This window comes from Oryzias melastigma, linkage group LG17 (assembly GCF_002922805.2).
Source record: "Oryzias melastigma strain HK-1 linkage group LG17, ASM292280v2, whole genome shotgun sequence".
In the NCBI taxonomy this organism is placed as follows: Eukaryota; Metazoa; Chordata; class Actinopteri; order Beloniformes; family Adrianichthyidae; genus Oryzias; species Oryzias melastigma.
Window position 1 is genome coordinate 12,047,221 of NC_050528.1, and position 24,829 is coordinate 12,072,049.

Genomic DNA, 24,829 nt, shown 5'->3' on the forward strand with positions numbered 1-24,829 from the left:
TTCACATCGAGTTTACTAGACTTACCAGGAACAGCTCAGGCCTAGAGTCCCAGTACTCCGACTACTTGTGCCACATGGTAGATCAAGTCAGACTCCTTTCACGTCAAGTCACTCTAAAGAAAGAAAACTACATTAGACCTGGCAAATCAGAACAGAAGATTAATTTTACAGCATGCAATACTAAAAAAAACATCCATCCAACAAAAGACACTTGAGTGCAGTATATGTAACATTAGGACAGCTGAGGGGCATTACTGGAGCAAATTTGAGGAGTAATGCAGTGATCAGAAGTTGAGAACAATGCTACCCATGGTTAGGGAGGCAAAAAAAATGCTCTTTTGTGGACTTTAGGTGGGGTGATACAATCCAGAGGAGCTTTAGAGACCTTCCCTCCACTAAATCTGAATCAGAGCAGAGGCTTGGAATGTTTGTAAGACATCTGAAGCAGAGGATGTTACACAGCGTCTAACTTGGAAGGTATTCATGGAAACAATGAGAACTGAGTTTGAAGGATGTGAGCAAAGCAAAAGGAGATTTTTACCTCACGTGCATTGGCCTACTTTCTTCACATTTGAGCTAGGCAAGAGCAGCTTTCATCGGATGAGCACTTGGTAGGCGCAACGCTTCACTCTTCAAGGACTTGTTGGTTACTGAGGTGGCTGAGTTCTTGGAACGTAATGGAGCATTGAAATGACAGGCATTGTACCATTCCTTGTGCCACTTAGAGCTTCCCTTAACTGGAAGTTCGACCAAGACACCATTCAAGATGTAAAAACATGGCTAACTGACCTGACCTAAAAATGTTAACGGTTATCAATTTAGCACCTTTTTTAAAACTAGATTTAAAAAAAAAAATGCAAAAGTCACATATCACTTGACAGCAACTGTACTGCATTTTTTTTAATCTCATTTCATTTGTGGCTGTTCTTACTGCCATTTTAAACTATTCCCAACTGACTCCCAAGTGATCACTTTCAACAGGCAGAATCAGGATCATTTTCCATGTTTCGTTTAATAGGCTCCATGAAGCCAAACTGACAAAAAAAATAATTCTTGTATCATACAAAGAACAAAAAGTACAAAACTGTTCCCGTTTTAGACTAAACTTTTGGGTAAACGAAATTACATTTTGAATCACTTTAAACAGTCCATTTTACAGCACATTTATAATGCAGACGTTGAGCAGAGAGCACAGAAGATACCTTGGACAGACTGTAGCATGCTGCATTTTGCAACTTCATGAACAGCCGGCCACTTCGGATGTGTAGTTCACCAGTCAAAGGAATTCACTCTTTTGGGAAATGGAACAGAAAGGAGCCTTGGCTGAATGAAGGTTCTTTCAATAGGAAAAGGACTTCATCCATAATTCCCCAAACTATTTAAGCTTTTTCCTCACTCAATTTAAAACTCTTAAGGAGGTAGATCATTGACCAAGAAAACTATGCCCCATATACTTTCTAATAAAAAAATTATATAAGAACACATTTAAAGTGTCGGTCAAAAGGTCTACAGCAATGCTGCCGCTGAGCAATCAGAAGCTCCCAAATGGAGAACGACTTTGTGCTCGACTGAGGACAAATTGAATCAAAGCTGTAGGATGTTGTCAAATTGAGCAAGGCAAGACTCATTAACTGTTGTAACAAGTTTTGAGGACCAAAATCACAGCTACATTTAAGATGGCGAACTACAAAAACAGAACTACAAGGTCAGCAAAATACATGGACAATTTTTCTTGAGGAGAGCATCTTTCAAAAACAGCCAGCCAAGTGATGATCTTGAATCAAGGAGGTGTTTACTCGTGTGAAGCTGGGGGAGCAGAAGTGGGCAAAAAGGTGAAGACACTGACAGTTCCGAGTTTCATTACATTCTTCATCCCACCAGGTAGTATACTAACCCTCCCTTTATTGTTTGTTCAAAGAGGCACCATCAAAGGACAAGGCAACTTTAGAGGTGGCAGCATTATTCTGTTTTTCCTCCATCCTCTTGCGGCACAAAGACCAGCAAAGTTGGGAAAATGGGAGGGCTCGTGCTCTTTGATGCAATTTAAGGGGCAGATTAGAGATTAAGTTGCACCAACTGAAGGTTGAGGACACCCCATCATGAGCTGCATTTATGACTAGGCATGAACTTATTCCTACAGCGCTACAAATCCTAATGATTATTCTTTTAGCCCCAAAGTGTGATTAAAGCTTAATGCTTACCATAGCTGTCATAGCCGTCTCTGTAGGACCCAGATCGGTCACCATATCCTCCCTGTCCCCTGTTTGCACAAGAAATATTTTTAGCAATTCAGTATGTGATCCTTTAACAAAACAACTTATTAAACTTACCTATTGTCTCTGTAGCCGCCGGATGAGTATCCACCGCTTCTGAATCCGCCACTTCCACCAAAGCTCCTGTCTCCACCTCCAAAGCTCCTGTCACCATAACTTCTGTCTCCGTAGCTTCTGTCGCTGTTGTAGCCACCTTTTAATATAAAGGAAATCGAACATAAGAATACAAACCAAGTCCTAAGAAACTAGCTTAAAATGTGCAGTGAGGTTTTTTTTTTTTCTTTTTTTCATTCTTCAGCAGTTCTCACCCCTGGAGAAACCACGGCCGCCCCTACCCCTTGATCCGCTGAAGCGTCCACCGCGAGGGCCCGAAGAAAACCCTCCTCTGGCGCGACCTCCCTTTCCTGCTTCATCCACTCGAATCGCACGGCCATCAAGGGTCTGGATGAAGAAAAAAAAAAAACACATTACTTAAAATTAAAAAAATGAATAAATAAATTCGTGAGTCAATAAATTCGTAATACCATACCTTTCCGTTCATTGCGTCCAGCGCATCTTTAGCATCTTCAACATTGTCGTACTTCACAAAGCCGAAGCCACGTGATCTTCCGGTCTCTTTGTCTCTGATCACATCCACTAACAAAAGGAGAACATAATATATCAAGCGTTGTTCGACGCCAAACTGCATTATAAAAAGTAACAAAAAAAACGCTAAATTATTTACCTTTTTCAATGGTTCCGTATTTGCCAAAAGCGGCAGCGAGCGAGTCTTCGTTGGTCTCGAAGCTCAGACCTCCAATAAAAAGTTTGCCCTCGTCCGACATATTTAGGGATATCTGTGAATATATAAAAAAAAAATTGATTATTAAAAATGAGTAAAAAAGAAAGGAGGGAGAAAAAAGCAACGTAACAAGTAACATTAAGAGTTACTTGGGTGGGGCATTGTGAAAGTAGGTCACCGAGACAACTTAAAATGGCGACTGCACGTTGCGCACTTTAGCGCCAAAGCTGGGTCGCCTTTTTAAAAGTTCAAAAATATCGTAATTTATACTTTAAAATGCCAGAATATGTTGGTCACAATCATTATTAGCTACCTGCATCGTTGATATAACGCTATCGGGCAAATAGAAGACGATGCGCAGGTTTTAATTTTTTCAGCCGGCGCCATTTTGTGGCGTCGAGCTCGCCTTCTTTGTTTTAGTGACCTACTTCGCCATGAGTCCGAAAAGCCTGCCTTTGAAGGTTACATAAGTGCTCTACTTAACAAAATTAGGTCAACAACATTTTGACCTACTTTTGTCCAAACAACCACAGCAAAAATATAGTTACTGCTTTTCACGCACACGTGGTCTAAAAAAAATCGAATTTATTAAAAATCAACACAAATCAGCAGTCTGGAAAAACACCGTTTAGTTTTAGCCAATCTTTACCATGCAGGGATAAAAAAGACCATCTATCTTCGTATCTTTTCGATTTTAAAGAAAATACAATTACCTTTGTCCTTACTAGGGCTGGAGCAGAAGAGGCACGGTGCTGCAATGCAGATAAATGACGGGGGAGGGAACTGTCCTGCGTATTTATACGAGCTGTATCTACTTCTTCTATGGTGGTTTTAGAGCTCTGAAATGAAGCATTGTTACTCGAAAGTTTACTACCGCCATCTACTGTTGAGGACATTCTGGCGCCTGGAACCGGAAAACGACACCAACAAAGAACCTTTTAGAGACAAACTGAAACTAAAAACACGTGTTCTTCTCCTGCAAAGACAATGTGCTCAACCCAAAAAGAAAATTTATTTTTTTATGGCAATTTTTAATGTCTCCTCTTACCCACTAGTCTAAGTTAAAATTAGTTTTTCGGTTGTTGTGTATTTTAAAGCATAGCCAGTTCGATGCCTTTTGCTATAGTATCAATCTCTTAAAATGATACTTTTGTTTATGTTTCTGAAATAAAATATGTATTTACAGTAAGTCGGAGTTAAATGTTTTTTTTTGCCATCTTAATTTCATTTAACTATTGATATTTTGAGAGACCTGGGTCACTTATAAAAGCCCTTTGAAAAATGTTTTTCAATGTGGAACTTAATAACAGAGCAATGCAATTTACTTGAAGTACATCTGTTTTAAAGTAATAAACACATTTGCAGCATTTTCTGACTGTTTTATTAAGTGTTTTGGATATTTTGTACATCATAGTCATAGGCTACATTTATTTCATTGAAGATTTTGTGTGCTCTTTTTATAAAACAAGAATCTAAACAATTTTAGATAGCTAAAAAAGCACTTTTCCTCATATTCACATAAAAGCTACATGTTTATGCATGTCTTCCACCCATTAGATGAGTGATGAATTTGCCTGCATTCCCAAACAAGTACACAGATGTAAAGCAATCTAACACGGCATCCTAACCTGTGCCAAAGTGCTTTTTTATAGCCAGAAACAAGACAACAAAACAGTTGCCAACTGCAAACCAAGACTTTTTTCCTTAAAAGAATAAGGATAAAGCTTCTCAAATTCAAAACAGCTTTGAATCCTTTGAAACCATTTGAATGTCCAATTCAGTTTATAAAAATCTTGTGAACAGGTTTATTTCTTCCCCTACTGAAATGGAGTCTAAAAAGTTCAATTTTTTATTTATTCTTTGTCTACTTTTGAATATTTAGATCGTTTTAAAGGGATAGCCAGAGAAAACACACATTGTACATTAAAACAGAAACATTTAAGGCAATGGCATAAAAAATGCATAAACACAAAAGTTATTTTTCTTTTTTAGACACAGTTGTAAACTTCTTACATAAAAAAGGTGGAGGCAGTCAACATTTGTGTGGACTCTAATACTATGAGTTGTTGGACACAAAACAGATTATTTTAGAGAAACCAGACAACAACTATTCTAAGGCTTTACTTCAAACCCACAAAGACACAACAGCTGTAGTTTTACTGAGATTCTATGTCTAGAAAACACTTTCTAGATTATTTCCAAAGCCTCAAAAGGCCTAAAAATGAATTTTCACGTCAGTTTTTAAAACATTTTTCCAGCCTAGGGTTACATACAGAGACACACATTGGGAATTATTGGAGCAGAGACAGAAATGTGTGACATTAAACGGCCTCCATATTTGAGCTCAGCACAGTGTGAGGATCTCCTCTATCGAGGAGGTTAGGACCGGTGATGTGGATACCAACAAGTAGTTTGGTTGAGATGTGAGTTCCGGCGAGTCCTTCTGCGGAGACGCCTCTGGCGCATCAAAAGCTGGAGGCGTTCTAGCTTACAATGCATGGTTTGATTTTCTTCTGTTAGAGAGTTAAGAGGCCGGCTTTCAGCTCCTGCATCGAAGACAAAAAAATAACCTGTTAAACATTAAGCAACAATCGAAAATCAGAACTTTTGATTAGTTCACATTCAATTTATCTGATAACAGCCACATTTTGCTTCACTTTATGTTTGAATTTAGAGAAAATGTGTAATAAAGAACTAAACAAAGTTAAGTAAACATATTTAGTTTATGGTATTGCACTACATGTACAAATATAAGTGAAATCACATTTTCTGCATGTGCCTGCCAATGTTTTAATCCTTGATTTGATCGTTTTGCTTCACATGTTCATTTACGTTAGAGCTACATCACAAAGTTCAGAACATTTTGTTTATTTCATGTGAAATTTTATTAACAGCAGTGTTCCTCTGTTCTGAACTTCCAGCAGTCCTACAAGTTTGACTTGTTTTGCTGCTTGAGGAGGCCCTTCATTTCATGTGATGACATCTGGTTTGGCACTGTAAACAAGAACTGGTTCTCAACGACTCATCTTATTAAACAAATGTTAAAACAAATGAATTGAAAAGTTTGAATACCAGGCTTCTCCGGAGCTCAGAGAAGTAACAATAAAAAATGGGGATCCAATTTAATTGATTCTTTAAACGGCATCCCAAAACAAGGCAAAAATACAACATTTGCCTTTAAGATGTCAAATAAAGTCTTTGGGTTGTAAAAAACAGAAGAACTTGTATTAAAATACATTGGATAAGTAGGAAAAATGCGAAAAACATCCCACCGAACAGCTATAGGATGACTTAACAAATAATTTTAATTGATTAAGTATCCCATGAAAAGAAATGAATGATGATTAGATCACACACGTCTGACAAAAAACACTCAATGCCATCGTTTTGGCTTCTCAATGGAGTTTTTAATGAACTATTCGGAGCAGTTTTTATTTTCTTGAGAACAGAAAAACCTGAGTGATCACATTTTTTCTGCCCACGTGACAGCACCTTTACTTCCCTGACTGGGCCTGGGAACACTGACTTTTTTAAGGTGAACAGCTCCGTGTTGTTACAGTTAACTACTTAGATTGCCTCCGTTTCTGTTTTTACCATGATGCCACATCCTCTGCTTTGCCGACAGCTTCTTTCTTTTCTTGTGGGCCTCCTCTGTGGCGAGTTGGCCGACTGCAGGGTTGGGAGGAAAAGGAGGAGTTAGAGCCCTCTGGTGTCGGTGGGCTGCTATGAGGAGATCGTTGAGGATTTGAAGAATGATGGCAACGCCACGTCGAGGATGACTCTGACTGCAGGATGACAGAGTCCCTGATGGAAGAAAGAAAATCGATCAGATTTCTATTTTAAAAGCGTTTTGTTCTATTAAAAAAAGAGGTTTCTGGTTGTGCGATGACGTGCCAATAATTGTAAACTTTTGTTCTCCTCTTGTTTCTACTGTGAGCCTTAAATGAGCTGCTTCTGGGGTTATATCTGTCAGAAGGGAGGTGGTCTCCTCTACTGACCTGAGAAAGTCCCAGAGACGACACCTGGACAATCATTCACTAAGGTTTCTATGACTGCCCCCGACTGTGACTCCTTTCCATTAACGCCCACCTGCAACAAAAGCTTATTTTAGAATCATTCTGCAACTCAAACATAACATTTCATGATCCAGACAATGCTTTTTTTAAGGTTTGTTGGTTCTATGTAAGGCTGTTTCACCTGGCTGACCTCAGACACTGTGGAGGCCGGTCTAGGGCTCTGAGGTCTTGGGTCCGAGCCGCCGAGTCCAGCAGAGCAGACTGGAGCGCTTCCTACCAGGCAGCTGGCGAATGGAACCAGTGAAGGAAGTGAGGGTGCGGAACAGGACTGAAATTCAGACGAGGGACCATGAAGGCTCCCAGGTGGGGTTCGATCTGGTGGATTCAAGGAACGATTGAGTCTCTGAGTACACTGGATAGAGGATGTGAGGTCAGTTTGGAGCAAAGCCGGAGAGGAAGTCTGTGAGGTACTGGATCTTCTGCAGGGAGAATGGTCGCTGCCAGATGCCGGAGTGTCGGTTCTGTGTTCAGAGCCACAAAGAGGCATTGAATCCCTGTCCTGCTGCAGCTTCTTCACATCCTGCGCGGACAGCTGCAGCTGCACATGCATGGTGTGGGCACCGAGTCCAACCGTGAGGGTCAGGGAGGAGCGTCCAGACAGGAAGTCCTCCATCTGTCAGACAATCAGCAAAGAAAGATAAGTGACATTTTACTTCTCTTTGCATTCACATTGGTTACAAACAGAAGTAGTCAGTAGTGAATATTAATCACCTCAAATTTTTATTTAAAAACCCTTTATGATCATCCTTAGAACAATTTCAAAAGTGTTCCAAGTGGTCTTTTAATCAGGATTAAGCCACTTTAAGCTAAAATCAAAGTTTGTTGTTTCGTAGGACAGTTTGAGTGGTAAAAGTTGATCAGAAATTCACATCCGAGTTGTCGGCGGAGCTACTGGCTAGGAGTAAGCCTGCCTCCATATCCCGTCATCCATCTGTTCACACTCTTAACTAACTTAAGGCCCCACCACCACATCAACCTAACATTTTCATACTGGAGTTATCCAGCTTTGTAGCCAGATTCCAGCTCAGATAAGGAAAATAAAGATATACATGGATCTATTTTCCTGCAAGTAGGTGTATCAGAATGGAGCGGAACAGGAAGCCTGTGGCTTGCTGATTGTAGCTTCCACGTCAAAACTACATGGTTCTTTCTACTGGAATTTTTCCTCTGCTCCAGATTTATCACAATTTGTATATATATAGACTTTAATGTTTTTTAAGCTTAATTTTTCTTTTATACATGTCCATCATGAGAAAAATGCAACAAGACCATGTTAAGAACCTGCTCCAATGAAAATTTGTGTTTTTAAAATGTTATGACATTTTTCTCATGATGGAGGACGTATTTAGAGAAAATTAAGATTAAAAAAGCATTTTTTAGTATTTTTTTTATTAAAATTGTGGTGAATTGGGTGCAGTTTAAAAAAAATGCTAAAAAAGTTGTAACGCAGCAACTGAAATGGATGGGCCACAAGCTCCATTTGCAGATAAATAGATCCATTAACATCTTCATTTTCCTCATCTGAGCTGGCATCCGCCTCAAAACTGTACGGCTGGATAGCTCCAATATTGATAGTCATTTTTGGCGCACTGGTAATGTTAGATTGGAGTTGTGAGGGGCTGTAAGCAAGTGGGAGAGAGCGTAAACAAATAGAGGATGAGATATCAGCTAAAGTTTACTCCTGCACCAACAGTTCCGCCCCCAACTCAGAGGTGAGTTTTTAATTAACTGCACAAACATAGTCTTAGAAAATGAAAAATATGCCCTTTTTTGGGCTAAAAATGGCACAATCATAAATAAAGACCACTGTAAATGCTGATTAAAAAGATCAAAATATGATTGGAGTGAGACTTTAAAAACACCAAAAACATGATTTTGATTGGAGTATATATAATGGAAATTTAACAGTGGAACATAAACGATAGTAAAAAGTTTTTTTGCATAACTTTTAAACAGCATTTGGTAATACGAAAGTGTGTTGTGTAGAGATGCATTCATGCATTACAATTACAGGCAGTGCTCACTTCCCTGTTTCTACAGATGACATAATTTGTTATGTGACATCATCAAGATGACTCTTTAAATTAGTCACTAAAGAGAAAATCTACAAAAATGAAACCACTTTGCTGGATTAAGTAAAGCAAAGCACTTACCTGTGTGTCTGATAAGCTCTCCAGTGTATCCATGGTGGTTATTTCTAGGTCTGGTGAGCTCTGCAATACAATCAAAACAATTCTCTTCAAGTCTGACTGTAGTTTGTAGTCCAAGCAGGGTGTGCACGAGCTTTTTTTCACAGCTATATCTGCTTGCTATGATTCCTGAGATCACGTTTTAACCGTTTCCCTCCACTCAGGTGCCTTTGACCATCACGAATACACCTGAGGACTCCATCCATTCACAAAATAAGAGCCCCGGCGTTCCGCACGCCCCATGCAAACATGCAGCACTAAAGCACTTGCCTGTCTCTATGCATGAGTGGAATTCTGCAGCAGTGTTCGTGGATGCGTGTCCTCCACTGTCTCTCTTTGGGGGGGACAGTGAGCTGCTGGCTGTCGGGGTAGTGAACAAGCGTATCAGATTCTCACAGGAGGAGGAGGGGGAAGGAGGTGAAGCGAGAGTGTCCGATGCTCCGTCCAGGATATGTGGCTCTTATCGATTTAAAAACTCATTCTGGCGGCTGGGGTTGTTTTTCTGTTGTATTCTTCGACTCTGCTCAGCCTCATCTGCCGTGTAAACCTTCTATAAAACAAACAAAGGCTTCAGAAAACATTTGCGCTCCGTCTGTAGCAGAAGCTCCACCAGCATAGTAAAGTCGAGGCGGAAGCCCCGCCTACACAGGCAAACTCAGCCAATCAGAAAAGGCCACACCAAAAACTGGGCCTCGCTCGTCCAATGATTAACTTCACCCCTCCTATCTCACACTAACTTGACTCCACCCCGGTCTGTCCGTACTCACCTCAACGCAGATTGCTAGTTTTTTTCTATGTTTAAATACAAACTTTTGCTAAAGAATGACATTTTATGAAGTAATATGCATCGCTAAAGTATTATCCGTCCATAAAAAGGTTATGTACTTGTAATTAGGAACGCGTCTCTTAAAAACATGTCTAACTTAATAAAATATATCTAAATAAAGTCAAGCAAATAACAACAAAAAATATATAGTTTTTGCTTCGATCAAACTTTCATTTTTTTAGTCTTCATCCTTTCAGAAAACATATTTCATAGGATAAACTTTTAAGAAATATGTTTTCTTTAAACACCTAATAAAATGTCTTAAAAGGTAAACTCGAAATTCATTGTTCGATTTATGATTTCATAGGATTTTACACGGAAAATAATTCATTTTCTATTTCCTATTTAGACAAAATCAAATTTTGGGTCATAAAAACCCTTTATTATTTAAAAATAACGTTGCTAAAACTTTTACAACTAAAATGCAATAAAAACTAAGCATAAATACAACAAATTGCTATAAAGGAAAATCCATTAATACATTTTGAGAACTCACATTAAAATATTGAGATAAATTGAGGTTATTCATTTTTAAACCAATCAGTACATAAATTGTTTGCTTTTGCAATGCTATGAATGCATTTTTTTTTCTCTGACAATAAAGAAAATTAAGAAAGCACCCTTATTATTTGCATTTCTTACATTTTTGCAAATTAAATAAAAGGAACACAACAAAATGAAAACAAAAAAGTTGAAATTTTAGTAAACTCCATCCAAATCACAGCCTAGCTGTATAATAGGTTACAGAAATCATCAAGTTTTATTTTTATTTGGATATTATCCTTAGAATTTTACTATCTTTATACAAAATACACCTGAAATTTGTAAAGTGGGACATCTCCATGAAGTCCTAATAATCCTTTTAAGGCAATTCCTGGATTTTTATTGAAATTTGCAAATCATTTTTTTAAAAATAAATAGCAGATTTAGAGTCCTGTCCCAGCATATATTTTAGTCACAACAGGGGAACACATAACAGGCGCTCACATGAATCACTGACTTTGTTCAGGAGTCTGTGGGAGGAGATGCTCTTAGAAAACACCCACTCCTCTGCAGTCCCTCACGTCTTTGGCTGTTTGGTATTCATGTCAACCCTCCGTTGCACAGCAGTATCCGGGGCTGCGCCTGTCATGAAGAGAAACGACCTGGAGTAAAAATGTGACGTAGGAAGCAGTCGAAGGGCCTCCTCACAATAGCTAAAAATAACTGCACCGCCATCTCCCCCTACTTTGTTCCCCCATGTCACCACTGTCCCTTATACATCATCCCACGCTCTCATTCAGGTCACTTCTACATGCAGACAGTGTCGTCAGCTCCTCCATTTTAAAAACACCTGCAGTGAGTAAAATCCGCCTAATCTGTTATTTTCAAAGCAGGTGCTTCAATATTTTCATGTTTTGATGCCAAAACCAACATAAGAGACAACCTGCATCCATCCTCAATCACATAAACACAAACAAATTCCCACAGATCCCTCTTAAAATGTATAGTTTTTGCTAAACTTCCCTGGAATTACCAAGGAATTCCTCAGTCTTCCCTCTTCAAACACGAAGTCAGTGTGATTTCCTCCCCCTCATCTTCTGTCTCCTCTCTTTCTGTCACTCTGGCTTTTTTGCTGAGACGAGCGAGACGGTTCAGACTTCTTCGAGCCTCAGTGAGAACAATTCGACAGGATGTACTTTTCAGACTGTGCACAGACGCAGCTCTGACGTCAGCAGCCCAGCAACACACAAACACTGCACTCCCCCATCTTCCCCGTAGTCCCCCCCCCCTGCTCAGCCTCCTCTTGCATCATTTTCCAGATCCTGTGGTATGTCTCACCTCAGCATCCCGAGAAATTTCAGGACAAACAAGTGTGGAATGGATAATCTTGTAACACAAAAGCTGCTTTATCTAAAAATTGACACAAAAAAGTCTCTAAAAGGAGTGTTATCTCCATCTGAACTGAAATGTAACTGCCAATTCAGAAAGTGCTCTTTTGCAACAATGATTTCCACTGATCATCAGTTTCTGTCATCAAGATGTCATGTGAATAAAGGCAGAGTCGACATGAAAACGATGACTCATTCTCCTCTAGACACTCCTCTTCTATGAGTCTGAGGAATTCTGGGATTGTTAGAAAAAGGCTTGAGACTAATTTAAATAATTGCTTTCTCTTCCTGGAGATCTGCCACATACAGAGCATTAAAGGTCAAGAGATTTGTGCACTTAATTTACACATGTTATTTCACTGTTACTGGAGAGCTATGTCAAAAAACAGCAAAATATGACTCAAATTTGTGCATAAAATGGGAGGAACACCTTCAACTCAGGGCGTTGCTCCAATTAGAAACACTTCCTTTCATACTTTTTCTCCTATGCATTAAACTCCTCACATTTGGATGTCCTGGGTCTTTTTCTAGAATGCTCCTCCAAAGGTTTTTGACTATGCATGTGTCGAGCATCCTCAGCGTTTATGTGAAAATCTGCTGCTCCTGGACGCAAGCCCACAAAAAATCCAACTATAGCCCATAGTAGCAGATGCTGTCCACATATGAGGTGCAGACATTTACAATATGGTTTTTGAGGATAAAAATGTTCCAAGATAACCTCATGGAGGAAATAATGCACAAAAATAAAATTTCATTTAGAAGAAATTTGCAAGCAACTTTTTATTAAAGCCTTTTCTGAATATTTGTGTCTCATGTGCATGCAGCCCTTCAAGAGTCAGAGCTTGAAAGTTGAGTTAATTTAGTTTATGGACTGCTTTGAAAAAAATGTACAACAATAGTGACAGTAAAGAAGTACAAAAGATGTCAACTAGACCCTGGAGTGTTGGATGTCACATTAGTGTGTTAATGTGTATTGAAGGGGTGTTGAAGGGTCGTTTATTAGCCCTAATTAGGGGAAACAGTGAATCAGACACACACATGACGTAATTACAAATGTAGTTTTAATTTCATTTGACTGAATTCGACTAAAAAGGACCTGAATGAACGCAGAAAAACAGAACCTGCATGTAGAACCGCCTGAATGGAGAGCAGCAGAGCTGGGTCGCCCCCTAGTGGTGAAGATGAGTACTACAAAAACTATTACCGAACCCCCGCGCGCGCGCGTCTGTTTAATCCGTTTTGGAATAAAGATGCGGACTGGAAGACTTCCTGGTTGCTGCATGAATGAGTAAGTTTTGGTGTCAGGACACATTTTTAGACCAAATCAGTTTTTCGCTTCCAACTGGCATCATCATCGCACGCGCACGAAAAAAAAAAAAAAAAAAAAAAGCCAGTGGTCACATGGCGCAGCAGGAGCGGGCGGTGGGTGTGTCCAATCGTGTGCGCTTTCATTCATAACTACACTCTATTTGAAGCCCAAATTAAAGTATGCAGACGGGGAAGGCTGCCTGCGGACCGCCTCAAACCGACTCCGCCACCGGGTGAGTCCCTTTCCTGACTTCCCCTGACCTCCGCGCGCGGATTTACAGAGCCACTATTTCATTATGTAAGCAGCCGACTCTGGTCTGTGATGTGTTTGAGGGATGAGTTCAGCCTCCATATGTCCGGTACGTGAAGGCTCCCGGTGTGATTATCTCCGGCAGGCGACGCGCGCGCGGAGCCGCGGGACAGCCCTGCTCCGCATGTCTTCAGTGACCAGAGGAGGATGCTCCTGATGCTGATGCTGATGCTGAGCGCCGCCGGCTGCAGAGCATCGCTGTAGTCACTCTGCACAGAGCGAGGGGAGCTCCTCCAGCACACACCGACAACTACCGCGCGCATCTGGAGCACTTCATCATCGTCATCCTCTCACACGTCAGGGTGACATGCTGTAATCCCCCTGCCCTGCTCCTTTTAACAAGGTATTTGCAAAGGTGGAGGCAGCATCAAGTAGAAACATTCATTTAATTATGATTAAAGACTTTAAAAAATATTTAATCTAAAAAATCTAGAATCAGGGTTATTAGATTTTATGATCATTTTTTTCCTCCAAACTCACTTAAGCTTTAGAGAGCTGCAAAAAACATTCCACAATTCTGCCCAAAAGCCTTTTTCAGTCTCTGCTTGACCACTCATGACAGCAAAATGTCAGAGAGGACCATTCAGCCCAACAAGCTGTCACATGCTTTGCACTCTCATGCTGTGTGCAGCCTCATTCATCTCATAGCTGGAAGTTTTCCTGAGCTCTTACATAAAGATGACTCTTGGAGTGTGTGCTATCCGCATGTGAGAGCAGAAGCGCCCTGACGTCGCACGAGCTACACATCACGGCGGTCAGCCAGCCTACAGCCAGAAGGAGAAAAGTCTCATTCAAAATCACGGCAGGTGCAGTGAAAAAAACTGCTTTTGTGTCTTCTGTCAAACTGTCATCCAGCCTCCATCACAGACATTTGAAGGCGGTAGAGTTTAACCTAAAAGTTTCCTATATTTTTATATTATTTATATAAAATCAATTTAATGCATCAAACCAAAGCATAAATTCAAAACTATTTGAACCAATTTTGGTCAACATTATTATTTTAAAGTCAATCTTTTATAATTCTATTTCAATAATAGTCTAAATGTCTTATAATAGTCGGATTATTTCAATGGATGGATGGACTATAATCAGCTATAAAACATAAATTCTCTTCATTTTCGTGAAATATACACAATAGCCTATAATAAAAATAGGAAGTGTTCAATTTGTCAAAACAAATACAATAAAAACTCAAAAAACATTGAGATTAAACTGGAACAATGGACTAAAAACAGTTATTTGGTCATAAAGATTTAAGTTTTTACAAATATATGACCAGAAAGATGTTCAATCCACTCTTTCTGCTCTTTTCACTGGATTAAAGTTAATCTCATTCCCATTGTCTGATGTTATGAAAAGGTCCAGCATCACTGATGAGACACCTCTCTGACTGCTTGTCCTCTGCAGGACTCACTCACACCGACCTGGACCATGAGCAATGATCTTCCAGTCCTGACAAGTCTGACGGAGAGCTCCACTGTGAGTGTCGCTGTGTCTCTGAGCGCTCCATCAACACGTACTCTACACACCTCCGTCCTGCGGCCCGATGACTCAAACCATTCACAGAATCAGTCAGAACAAGAAAACAACACGTGTTTTGGGGAGGTTTGGCGGTGCGGGTGCAGAAGGAGGTCTTTGCTGGCGTTTCACTGACTCCGTCTTTCCTGTTTGGCTGCACAGCGGACGTCATTAGGTCACTTTTACACTGGGATTCAGAGGGAGTGACGGCTTCTCTGCAGATTGTCTGAGGTTTTACATGTTTGGGCCTGAAGCAAGTTGGAGGCGAAATGACAGAAAAGAAATGTCTGACAAGGATTTTTTTTAAGGAGGTGGTGACAGTGTGCAGCAGCCTCTCTCCTCCTTGTAGTGACTTGTGAATGGAGCTGGAGGAAGGTGCAGCAGCATCAGACAAACTCCAACCACTGACTCTGGAATTAAAGTCACTATACAATCTCACACAAACCTTTTTTATTTATTTTTTGAAATCTAGTTATTCCTCCTAACACTTCCATCATGAAACCCTCTCACATCCTTACATGTGATACAACCATAAACGCTGCTACAGATACATATTCCCAGTTGTGATGCTGCAAAGAACCCAATTATTTTCCTACTCTCTTCTGAAACTAACATTAGGAGACGAGTCAGGAAAGACTTATATGGTGGGGATTGCTCAAGTGTGTCGGCATCCTCCTCCTCCACCTTCCATTTTTAGCCTGCAAAGGCCTCATTTCCCTCTCATTGAGAGGAGCCGGGAAATTGAATTAAGGGTCTGGTTGACGTTTCGATTAGCATCCCCGAGTCTCGGGCAGCCAAGACTGAGAGTTTTAATCAGGGAAGAGCAGCCGTGTGAGTGTGTGAATGAGCGGACAGCAAAATATAAGAAGGCAAGCGACTTAAGAGAGCGCTAATTCCACTCATTAAATATTAGCTCCAGTTTAATACCACCAAAAGCTCTGGCATCGCTGCAAAAAGCTCAGAGAGAGGAAGAATCAATTACTCCACTCTGCCGAGGCTCACAGCGGCAAAAACACGACAGCAGAAATCTGTTTTTGTCTGCCTGTTTGATGGAATAAGTCATGAACTCCAGCGTGTGAATGTCAGACTTTGACTGATGAGGCTGATGCTTGCAGGGATACAGCTGATCATTATCAATGGAGTGATGCCTTCTACTTCTCTTTTAATGAGGTATCCGTCAATTTTTGGGCATTTTTTTGCCAACGTTCATTAAATTTAAATAGTTTATGTGTTTTGCAAAGAGTCGAGTGCAGCTTTGGTTGTAAAAAAATAGGTTAAGACACTGGTAAATGAAAAAATGCTGATAAATTCACACCACAAATCCTGTAAAACATTCGTAAAAGGTGTTTTTTGCTGCTTCTTGGGTAGGACTCCTAGATGGATACAGTGTGGTCATAAAGGGATGGACGTGGTCAGTAGCAATACTCAGGTAGGCTGTGGCATTGAACCATGCTAAATTGGTACTAAGGTGCCAATAAATGATCCCCCACACCATTACACCGCCACCCCCTGCCTGAACCGTTAACACAAGGCAGGATGGATCCACGCTTTCATGTTATTGACGCCAAATACCATCCGAATGTTGCAGCAGAAATGTAGACTCATCAGACCAGACAATGTTTTTCCAATCTTCTATTGTCCAATTTTGGTGTTTCTGTGTAAATTAGCCTCAGTTTCCAAACATGGGTGGGACCCGATGTGTTCTGCTGCTGCTGCTGTCCATCTGCTCGAGGTTGCTGTGCATTCAAAGATACTCTTTGACCTATGACATCAACAAGGCATTTTTGCCCACACTACTGCCGCTCACTGGATATTTTCTCCTTTTCAGACCATTCTCTGTAAACTCTAGACCCTATGCTATATTTAGACACTTAAATCTTCCTCATTTTGATGCTCAGTTTGAACTGCAGCAGATGGTCTTGAGCATGTCGACATGCCTACATGCTGCTGTGGGATTAGCTGATTAGAGCAGTTGTGTCTAATAAAGCGAGTGTCATCTAAAATGCTGTATAAATCAGGGAGGTGCGACTAATTTAATATCAAATAATTTGCAGAAAGTAGGATCACTCATGACAGCACAGCTGTCTTTCACTGGTTGCAGGACGTGCCTGTGTCGGCCGGTCAGGTGGAGAACTATGTTCTGCTGCTGGTGCTTCTGAGTGTGTTTGCCGGGGGGACTCTGGTGCTCCTCTCCCTGCTGCTCCTCTTCTGCCATCGCTGCTGTTTGGGCGGGCGCCGGTACTCCAGGTGCGTGTTGGCTTCAGGATTACAGACACCAATGTGATGGAGCCTTGAGAATACAGCGAAATTAAAAAAAAAGATCCTTTTGTGTTTGCGGAGGAGTAAAATTGAATGTACTTTTCAGAGCGAGTGATGACCCTGAGAAGACAAACACCACCTATGCTGAAGATTCTCAGCCCACTCAAGGTCAGCACTGATTTTTCATTTATTTCTTTATTGACACGTGCATTCTGTCGGGATTACCACAGCCTCCGTTACTCCTCTATTGATGTGTGTTGCTTTTGTCGATCAGAAATCACTATTCGTCTGGACGAATCTGATGCTCTCTCAGCATCAAGTTGCCATGATGGAGAGTCGGAGCGATTCGTCTCCACTGGCTCCACCGGCCGCAGAGTGTCCTTCAACGAATCTGCTCTCTACGAACAGGAGAAAACCACTCAGGACAAAGGTCGCAGGTACACTGCAACCAAACTGCTCTCTGATACTGTTTTGGATCAGAGGTCTGACAGACTGATCTCCATCTGAAGGTACACTCTGACCGAAGGAGACTTCCACCACCTTAAGAAGGCCAGGCTGACCCACCTTCACCTGCCTCCAGCGCCATGCGACCTGAAAATCCTCACTATCATGGAGTGTGAGTCCACAGAGAGCAGCTCCACCAACATCAATGAGAGTGGAGCGTCCAAATTACCCCTCACCATCTACCAGGTAGCAGAGCATCCTGAGAACGAACACGGCTGATGTTTGCAAGAATCTAAACCAGAGCTGACTTCTCTCCATGAATCAGCCTGGTGAGAGGCGAGTTTCTGACTGGATGGGGCAGAGTCTGAGCGGGGGTCTGCCAGGAGACCCACATCACTCCATCATCCTGGACCAGGGATGCAGGAAGTCCTCATCGGCCACGAAGCCACAGCACACACGCTCCCAGACAGTGAGTTTCACCTTCATAATATAATAAAAACATCAACATGTCACTGCTAAGAGCAGAAAAAAGGAGAAAATATAAAATAAGATGACTTTGAGGTGTTATTATATCGTATCATGTTCAAAAGACAAAACCAAAGATTTTATTTTGAAAGTTTATTTGTGAAAACCCCAAAGTGTTTGCCTGAAAGAGGAATGGGGCCATTGAAAAAAAAGAATTAAGAGCCAAAGAGAATTCTAACTTTAGTCTCAGAATTCTGATTGAAAACTCTGTATTTTGAGATTTAAGACGGAAGTCCAAAATCAAAGTCAAAATTCTGAGATTAACATCAGAGTTTAGACTGTAATTTGGAATTCTGACTTCAGTCTCAGAATTCTCAATTTTGTCTCAAAATTCTCACTTTCATCTCAGAATTCCAAATCTTGACTGTAATCTCAGAATTCTTCCTTTTAATCCCAGAATCCGAACTCCTTTTTTATCAAAATGCTAAAATTCTGAGAATAAAGTCAGGTTTCTGATATTATAATCAGAATTCTGAGAAAAAAGTGACAATTATTTTAGCCCTTCATGTTTTTCTCCATAGCCCTAATCCTGTTCTGTAGTTTTGCTCCCAAAGATCAAGAGCTTCAAGAATGACCATGAATATGAGAAAGGTTTCCTCCCTTCCTCAACGTGGCGATCTTCACAGTTTGTTTTGCTCTCTGAGTTTCAAGTCCGCCAGAAAATTGTTTTAGCTCAAACGTTTTTCATTAAACTTTCATTCTTGCTGCAGCCTTGAGGTGAAAAATGCAGCAAAAGCAAATGGAAAAAAATCTAATCCAGCAAAAGCGTGAGGGAGAGAATAAAAGTATGAGAAAAGCAATACATTTAAGAAACATGCTTTCATAAACTAAACTATGACCAACAAATATCCTGCATATTTCAGGATTTTGAAGTTCCTGCATTGATTAATTAATTTGCATTTGAGTCATTTGACTGGAAACCTGCAGATTTATTTATCCATTAAAATAATCTGCCACCATCTCAAAGCACTGATGCACCCTGACATCCGTCACACTGCGGATGAGTGACAAAATGACAAAGTGCAGTCCCCAGAGGGCTTTAGTTTCTGCCCGTCACGATTCATCTCAGCACGTCCTCTCCCTTAAAGTGTCATCACCTTCCTCGTCCATCCTCGTCTCTCCTCATCTCTCCTGTCAGATGGAGGCTCTGGGGGACAAAAGGGAGGCTGAGGGCATCAGTGGACAGAGAGGAGAGTCTTTGCAATCACTGGGCCAGACTTCCGTTCTACATTTTCTCTCCAAACTGCGCCGTCACGCCAGCCTGGAGGGTGCTGGGCCTTACTTTAGAAGGTGGAAGTTTGACACCAGTCACAGGGCAGCCAGCCTGGATGCCAAAGGTCAGTGTGGATTATACAAAGAAACTGCAAAAACTCACCAAAAATAGTTAAAGTCTCATTAACTGTTAATGACCCACCAATTCAGCCCAAACGTAAACCACATTGGAATGTTTGCTGGGTATAGAATTTATATGTTTTCTTCCCTGTAGTTCTTCATTGCTCCACTAGGGGCAGTAGAAGGACTTTTCCTGCTCATTTTAAAATGGCTGCTCCCCTGATTTCTCATTTAGCTAAATTTTATGGTGAGAATAGCTAATCTATTGAATTTAATTTTTTCTAAATATTTACTTGCTGTATCGAAAGAATACAACATTTGTTGATTATAAATCTTCATAAAACAGTTACACCATGTTTAAAAACATTGGGATTAAATTTGAGACAGTGGGCAAATAAAGCATTTTTTTTCCTTGAACACTCATATCAATATTTTTGGATCCTAAACTAATAAGGTTTGATACTATCTATGTCATAAAAATATTGCAATTTTTGGTGTGGATTTCAAAAAGGGAAAAACATCAACAACAACATTAATTAAAAAAAATAAATTTCTGTCAATTCTTTGATTTTTTACAGGGATACTTTATTTCACTTTGTTCCTAAATGATGACTAGTTTGGTCAAGCTCAAGTTTTATTTTAATAAAATACATCTGACATGTAGTGTTTTTCTCTTGAATATGCTAATTATATATGCTAATCATATGTGATAACAGAACAAGATATTTAAAGCAATTTAGCTTTTGTTTTTTCCTAAAACAGATAATCTGCTCTCAGTTAGACATTTAATCAGACTAATTTGAGTAAAGATAAGACACAAAAACTTGGTGAAATTCTGAGTTTTTGCGTAATGTTAAAAAAATCTGAATTTGAATTTTGGGGTGCTGAAACATGTTTGTTTTATAGGATCCCCAAAGAGGAAGCCCTTCCAAAGACAAAGGGCAGCAAGTGAAAACACAGAGCACACCGAAGACGACTCGTCTCCTCTCTGTGATGACGCCTTTGAGTCTTTTCCGCACACCCCCATCCAGACCGCGGGATTCCAGTCCCTCTCTGCAGAGTCTCTGTCTCATCCTGGAATGGCGCCTGCATCTTCAGTCTTCCTCAAGAGGTACACCGCTCATAACATTCTCTAAATAACTGTCACAGAATTACAGATTGACCTGCGCCTTCATCTGCAGGCTCAAACTGGAGGCCATGGTGGAGGTTGGAGACGGCTCCAGCCCCTCCAGGACGGAGGAACTCATAATGCCATCGCTTCTGGGCCAAAGGGGAGAAGAGGCCACAGTCAACGGAGCAGAACCAGAAAAGGAGACCGTGTTCGGAGCTGATGTTGCAACAGGAGCTGCGGAAGATGGGCCTAGATCTGCAGAAGATGACGACGACCTGTTTGGATCAGAACAGGATGCCATCATGCAGGAAACTTTTGAAGATCTGCTAAGAGACACAGAAAATGGCAGCACTGAGGCCGATGTGAGGAAAAAGAACGGGGTGAGCATGGACGATGGAGACGAGGTGGTGTTGGGAGCTGAGGGCAGGCGGAGAACGGACTCCTTCACGACTCGCAGGGAGAGCCTGGAAGCCCCGCCTTCTCTGTACAGAGACATTTGGAGTTTGCGTGCCTCCCTGGAGCAGTACGCCTCCTCAGATCAGAGCAGCACAGACCGAGAGTCCATCCGAAGCGACGCCGACAGCGTTTCATCATTCGGTGGCGCTGGAGCTCGCTCCGGCCTGGACAGCTGCTTGTCACAAGAGCTAGATGATGAGCCTGAAGGAGACGGGGAGGCGGAGGGGGTGGATGGAGGAGCCAGTGGACCATCGGCTGTGGACAGTGAGGTGGGAAACGGAGCTGGGGGGGACGGCGAAGGAGGAAACAGGAAGCTCCTTCAAATGGACAGCGGCTACGCCTCCATCGAAGCTCCATCCAGGGCACCCGAGGACATGCGGCTGTTTGGGACCCCGGGCGCCCCCCGGGGGAAGACGGCATCTGAGAGGAGGCTGTTTTTCACCAACTCTGGGAGAAAAGGTTCTGTGTGCGAGAGCGTAGATGCCCGGCTCTTTCAGGAGGAGCTGGAGGACCAGATAGCTGACACCCCAGATGGAGAAGAGACGCTAAAGCAGAGGTCAGTCGTTCCACAAGAGCCATATCAACTCCCCAAACCCCTCCATCCTCAGAAACCTTCAGAATCTCAGCTGATGTCTCCACTGCTGAAGTCAGTCCCAAACCCTTCCAGTCCTCACCGACCTCGCCTCCGACATCGTGACTACAGCATCGACGAGAAGACGGACGCCCTTTTTAACGAGTTCCTGCGCCACGACCCTCGCTTCGACCAGCAGGACTCTCCCATCCGCTCCAGACACAGATCCAGAGTCCACCTCCGCAAACAGTGGCAAAGACACAAGCAATACAGCGACCCTGGATCAGCCTCGGGGGGCAGGTACTCTCCATCTTTGGAGAGGCAAAGGTTCACCCCGCTGAGGAGGGGCGACAGTGCGGGGTACCCCCTGGACACCAGATATCACAGCACCCTGTCCCGCATAGCGAGTGCAGCCGATGAAGAGGCCAGCGAGGTTGCCGCTTCTGAAGAAGCAGCCAAAGAAAGAGCAGAGAGCAAAGACCAGAACGAGGGAGCAGAGAGCGTGACCAAAAAACCAACCGAAGGATCAGACCAAACAAAAGGCGACGACTGCCGAGAGAGGCCACCCTTCATGGACCCAAGAGTGGACAACAGGAACAACAACAGCAGCCAGGCCATCCTATCAGAGAGCAGTCTGGCTGACAAGCTGGTGGCTTCGGTGGAGGAGAGGCTTTACGGCGGCCTGCAGGGCGCAGAGAGGCAGGGAGGGTCAGAGCACGTGCTCACGGCGTCCCACACGGCCTCGCCTGGATTCAGTCCCACATAATCCACTTTCATAATCCGCGCTTCATCGAGCTTTATTTAGATCCACCCAAATCTCAAACTTTGATATATTAGTGTTGCTGTCAGGTAGAATCTCCTCTAATCAGACATGAACTACCACTGTGACTTCATGTGACATATTTTTATCAGCTTTGAAGATGTAGACACAAATATTTTCTGACCTAACTGTGTGTTCTCAGCATGCTACTGTTGGTCCTGATAATATGTGGGAATACTGTACAGATTTACCCTCTAAAAGCACTTTCATGGGAAAAATGACAGTGGTCGTGTTCGTCACCCTCCAGTCATACACTGTAGCCCCGCCCCCCAGCATCCTCTGTCATCCTGAAGGACAAACGCGCGTTTGTTTTTGGCAATATGACGAACATATTTGACATTCTGAGCTCCATATCAGTCACTTTTTTGTGTTGAAGTGAAACTCAAAGAGCATGAAATGGAAACTGCACTGAAGATAAATGTTCTGAATATTTTTGTAGATTTGTTCCCTTATTTATTTGTCTGATAATGGTCAGTGAAGAGCTGCTGAGTCATGTTTGGCGAGTGATGCTCGAGTGAGTCATGAACCTTTAAAGCTGTCAGATCAACAATCCAGTGACATATTTTAAAAAAAAATCAATGTAGTGGCGAGATTTTTGAAGGTCAAAAAACGACTTGAAACCAAAATTTATGAAATGTTAACCTATCCAGGCTTAAGAGCAAAACTAAATAAGCATTTTATCTGGTTAACTTTTGAGTTATATTCAGTAGAAGTGCTGTGCTTGATTAGAAGCTGGTTTTAAAATACTGTATTAGGGCTGGGTTGATAAAATTGATTTGAATCGATCTAAGCTTAATAGATAAATAAATGATCTATAAAAATAGAGATCAATCTAGCCCATAAAGCTAAATCTGATAGCTTGATGCTAACGTATAATGGAACACTGTAAGGTATTAACAATCTCATTATTTCACCATTACATTTTACAGTATGTGAACTGAATCAGATTAACAAATATATTTAAAACATAGAATAGATTACTAATTTATTTCTAAACAAATGTGTAATCTGTTTAAAGTAAAAAATTGAATTAAATGGATCGAAACGGGGAACAAAAAAAAAAAATTGTATCCTGGAAGTTATCAATATCCAGCCCTAAAAAATATATCTGAAGTTAAAACTGCTGCTTTATTCAATTAATAAATCGGTTTAATTGGCCTTGCAATCTAAAATAGTTTTCAATAAGAATATCTGGAAATTTCCCACAATTTTTCATAATTTTATCCATCACATTTTTTTTTACATGTGCATGATAGTTTGTGGATTGGACCTTAAGATCTGCTGCTTCTGCAAATCCATTGCTTTTTTTTAAACTGTTTTTATATATATTTAATATGGTTACCTGGGAAACGGCACAAGAACTTATCTTGCACCCTCTTGAAACAGCTCTTTTTGTAAAGTCTTTTTTTTGCCTCAATGCTCCAAAAACGAGAGAAACAACTGCAGAGGATGATTCAGACAAAAAACATTTTTTCCCCAACAACAAAAAAAAAGATTAGCAGAATACCTCCCTCTTTTATTTTTATTTATCTCTTGTGATGTGATTCACGAGTTTAGTGTGAAACCGTCACCGCGCCACAACCAGTCCTACGAGGAGAGAAATGTGAAGTGTGTCCTCACATACTAATGCGGCTGAGGAGTATCTCTGCAGCTCGCCGTCACCGCTCCAATCCAGGGGCTTCTCGTTTGAGGGAGAGCCTCTGCGCCGACCTCGATGACGTAGGAGGCGCTGCTCTCCCTCCCTTGCAGCGGTGACTCACCTGCTCTCTGATCTACTCCCATGATGGGTCTGGCAGAGCTCCCATGGATGAGAATCGGTGCCACAAAGCGTCACTAGAAAAAAAACAGGTTAACTGGAAGACTGTCAGGGCACAGAGGGAGGCCTGCTCTGATTACAGAACTGCTGCGAGGTTTGTGGCGCTTCTCCAATGTATAGAAATGGACCGCAGAAGTTCTGGAAACAAAACTAAAATCTCCTGCAGGAGGGAAAATATCCACTAAAATACAAACCGAAAAGAAAATTCAACAAAAGACCCTGTTTGGGAGACATTTTATATAAATAATAGTTGTTTTTTTCCTTTTTAAAAAGTCATTTTGAAAATAAAAATAAACCTAAGTTGAAATCAGAAAACAGGTCGGGATGGATCCATCAGTCTGTC

The 24,829-nt window shown here is 41.4% G+C and overlaps 3 protein-coding genes across 8 annotated transcripts; 1 reads left to right on the forward strand and 2 right to left on the reverse strand.

Moving 5' to 3' along the window:
• Positions 1-19: 19 nt before the first annotated feature.
• cirbpa (cold inducible RNA binding protein a) lies at positions 20-3,988 on the reverse strand. Of its 5 annotated transcripts, none has more exons than XM_024273414.2 (7): positions 3,768-3,965; positions 2,998-3,109; positions 2,803-2,909; positions 2,582-2,714; positions 2,331-2,466; positions 2,202-2,260; positions 20-113 (listed from the first exon to the last, which is right to left on the reverse strand). In XM_024273414.2, the coding sequence occupies exons 1-7, from the start codon at positions 3,948-3,950 to the stop codon at positions 109-111; spliced, it is 735 nt and encodes a 244-aa protein (XP_024129182.1). In that variant the 5' UTR covers positions 3,951-3,965; the 3' UTR covers positions 20-108. The 5 variants fall into 5 exon arrangements, with proteins under 5 accessions (XP_024129182.1, XP_024129179.1, XP_024129184.1 ...); XM_024273411.2 differs by lacking the exon at positions 20-113 and adding an exon at positions 994-1,806 and having other exon boundaries at positions 3,768-3,988; XM_024273416.1 differs by lacking the exon at positions 20-113 and adding an exon at positions 994-1,291 and having other exon boundaries at positions 2,609-2,714.
• Positions 3,989-4,412: 424 nt separating this feature from the next.
• On the reverse strand, positions 4,413-9,987 carry LOC112147752 (midnolin). Of its 2 annotated transcripts, none has more exons than XM_024274331.2 (6): positions 9,590-9,987; positions 9,284-9,343; positions 7,252-7,743; positions 7,053-7,143; positions 6,649-6,858; positions 4,413-5,600 (listed from the first exon to the last, which is right to left on the reverse strand). In XM_024274331.2, exons 2-6 carry the CDS (start codon positions 9,314-9,316, stop codon positions 5,434-5,436), a joined length of 993 nt encoding a protein of 330 aa, XP_024130099.1. In that variant the 5' UTR covers positions 9,317-9,343; positions 9,590-9,987; the 3' UTR covers positions 4,413-5,433. The 2 variants fall into 2 exon arrangements, with proteins under 2 accessions (XP_024130099.1, XP_024130102.1); XM_024274334.2 differs by having other exon boundaries at positions 7,261-7,743; positions 9,590-9,986.
• Positions 9,988-14,374: 4,387 nt separating this feature from the next.
• LOC112147793 (voltage-dependent calcium channel beta subunit-associated regulatory protein) lies at positions 14,375-23,151 on the forward strand. The gene is made up of 10 exons (XM_024274399.1): positions 14,375-14,440; positions 15,042-15,113; positions 17,254-17,399; positions 17,518-17,579; positions 17,686-17,848; positions 17,921-18,101; positions 18,181-18,324; positions 19,519-19,717; positions 20,619-20,823; positions 20,894-23,151. Exons 2-10 carry the CDS (start codon positions 15,066-15,068, stop codon positions 22,614-22,616), a joined length of 2,871 nt encoding a protein of 956 aa, XP_024130167.1. The 5' UTR covers positions 14,375-14,440; positions 15,042-15,065; the 3' UTR covers positions 22,617-23,151.
• Positions 23,152-24,829: the final 1,678 nt, after the last annotated feature.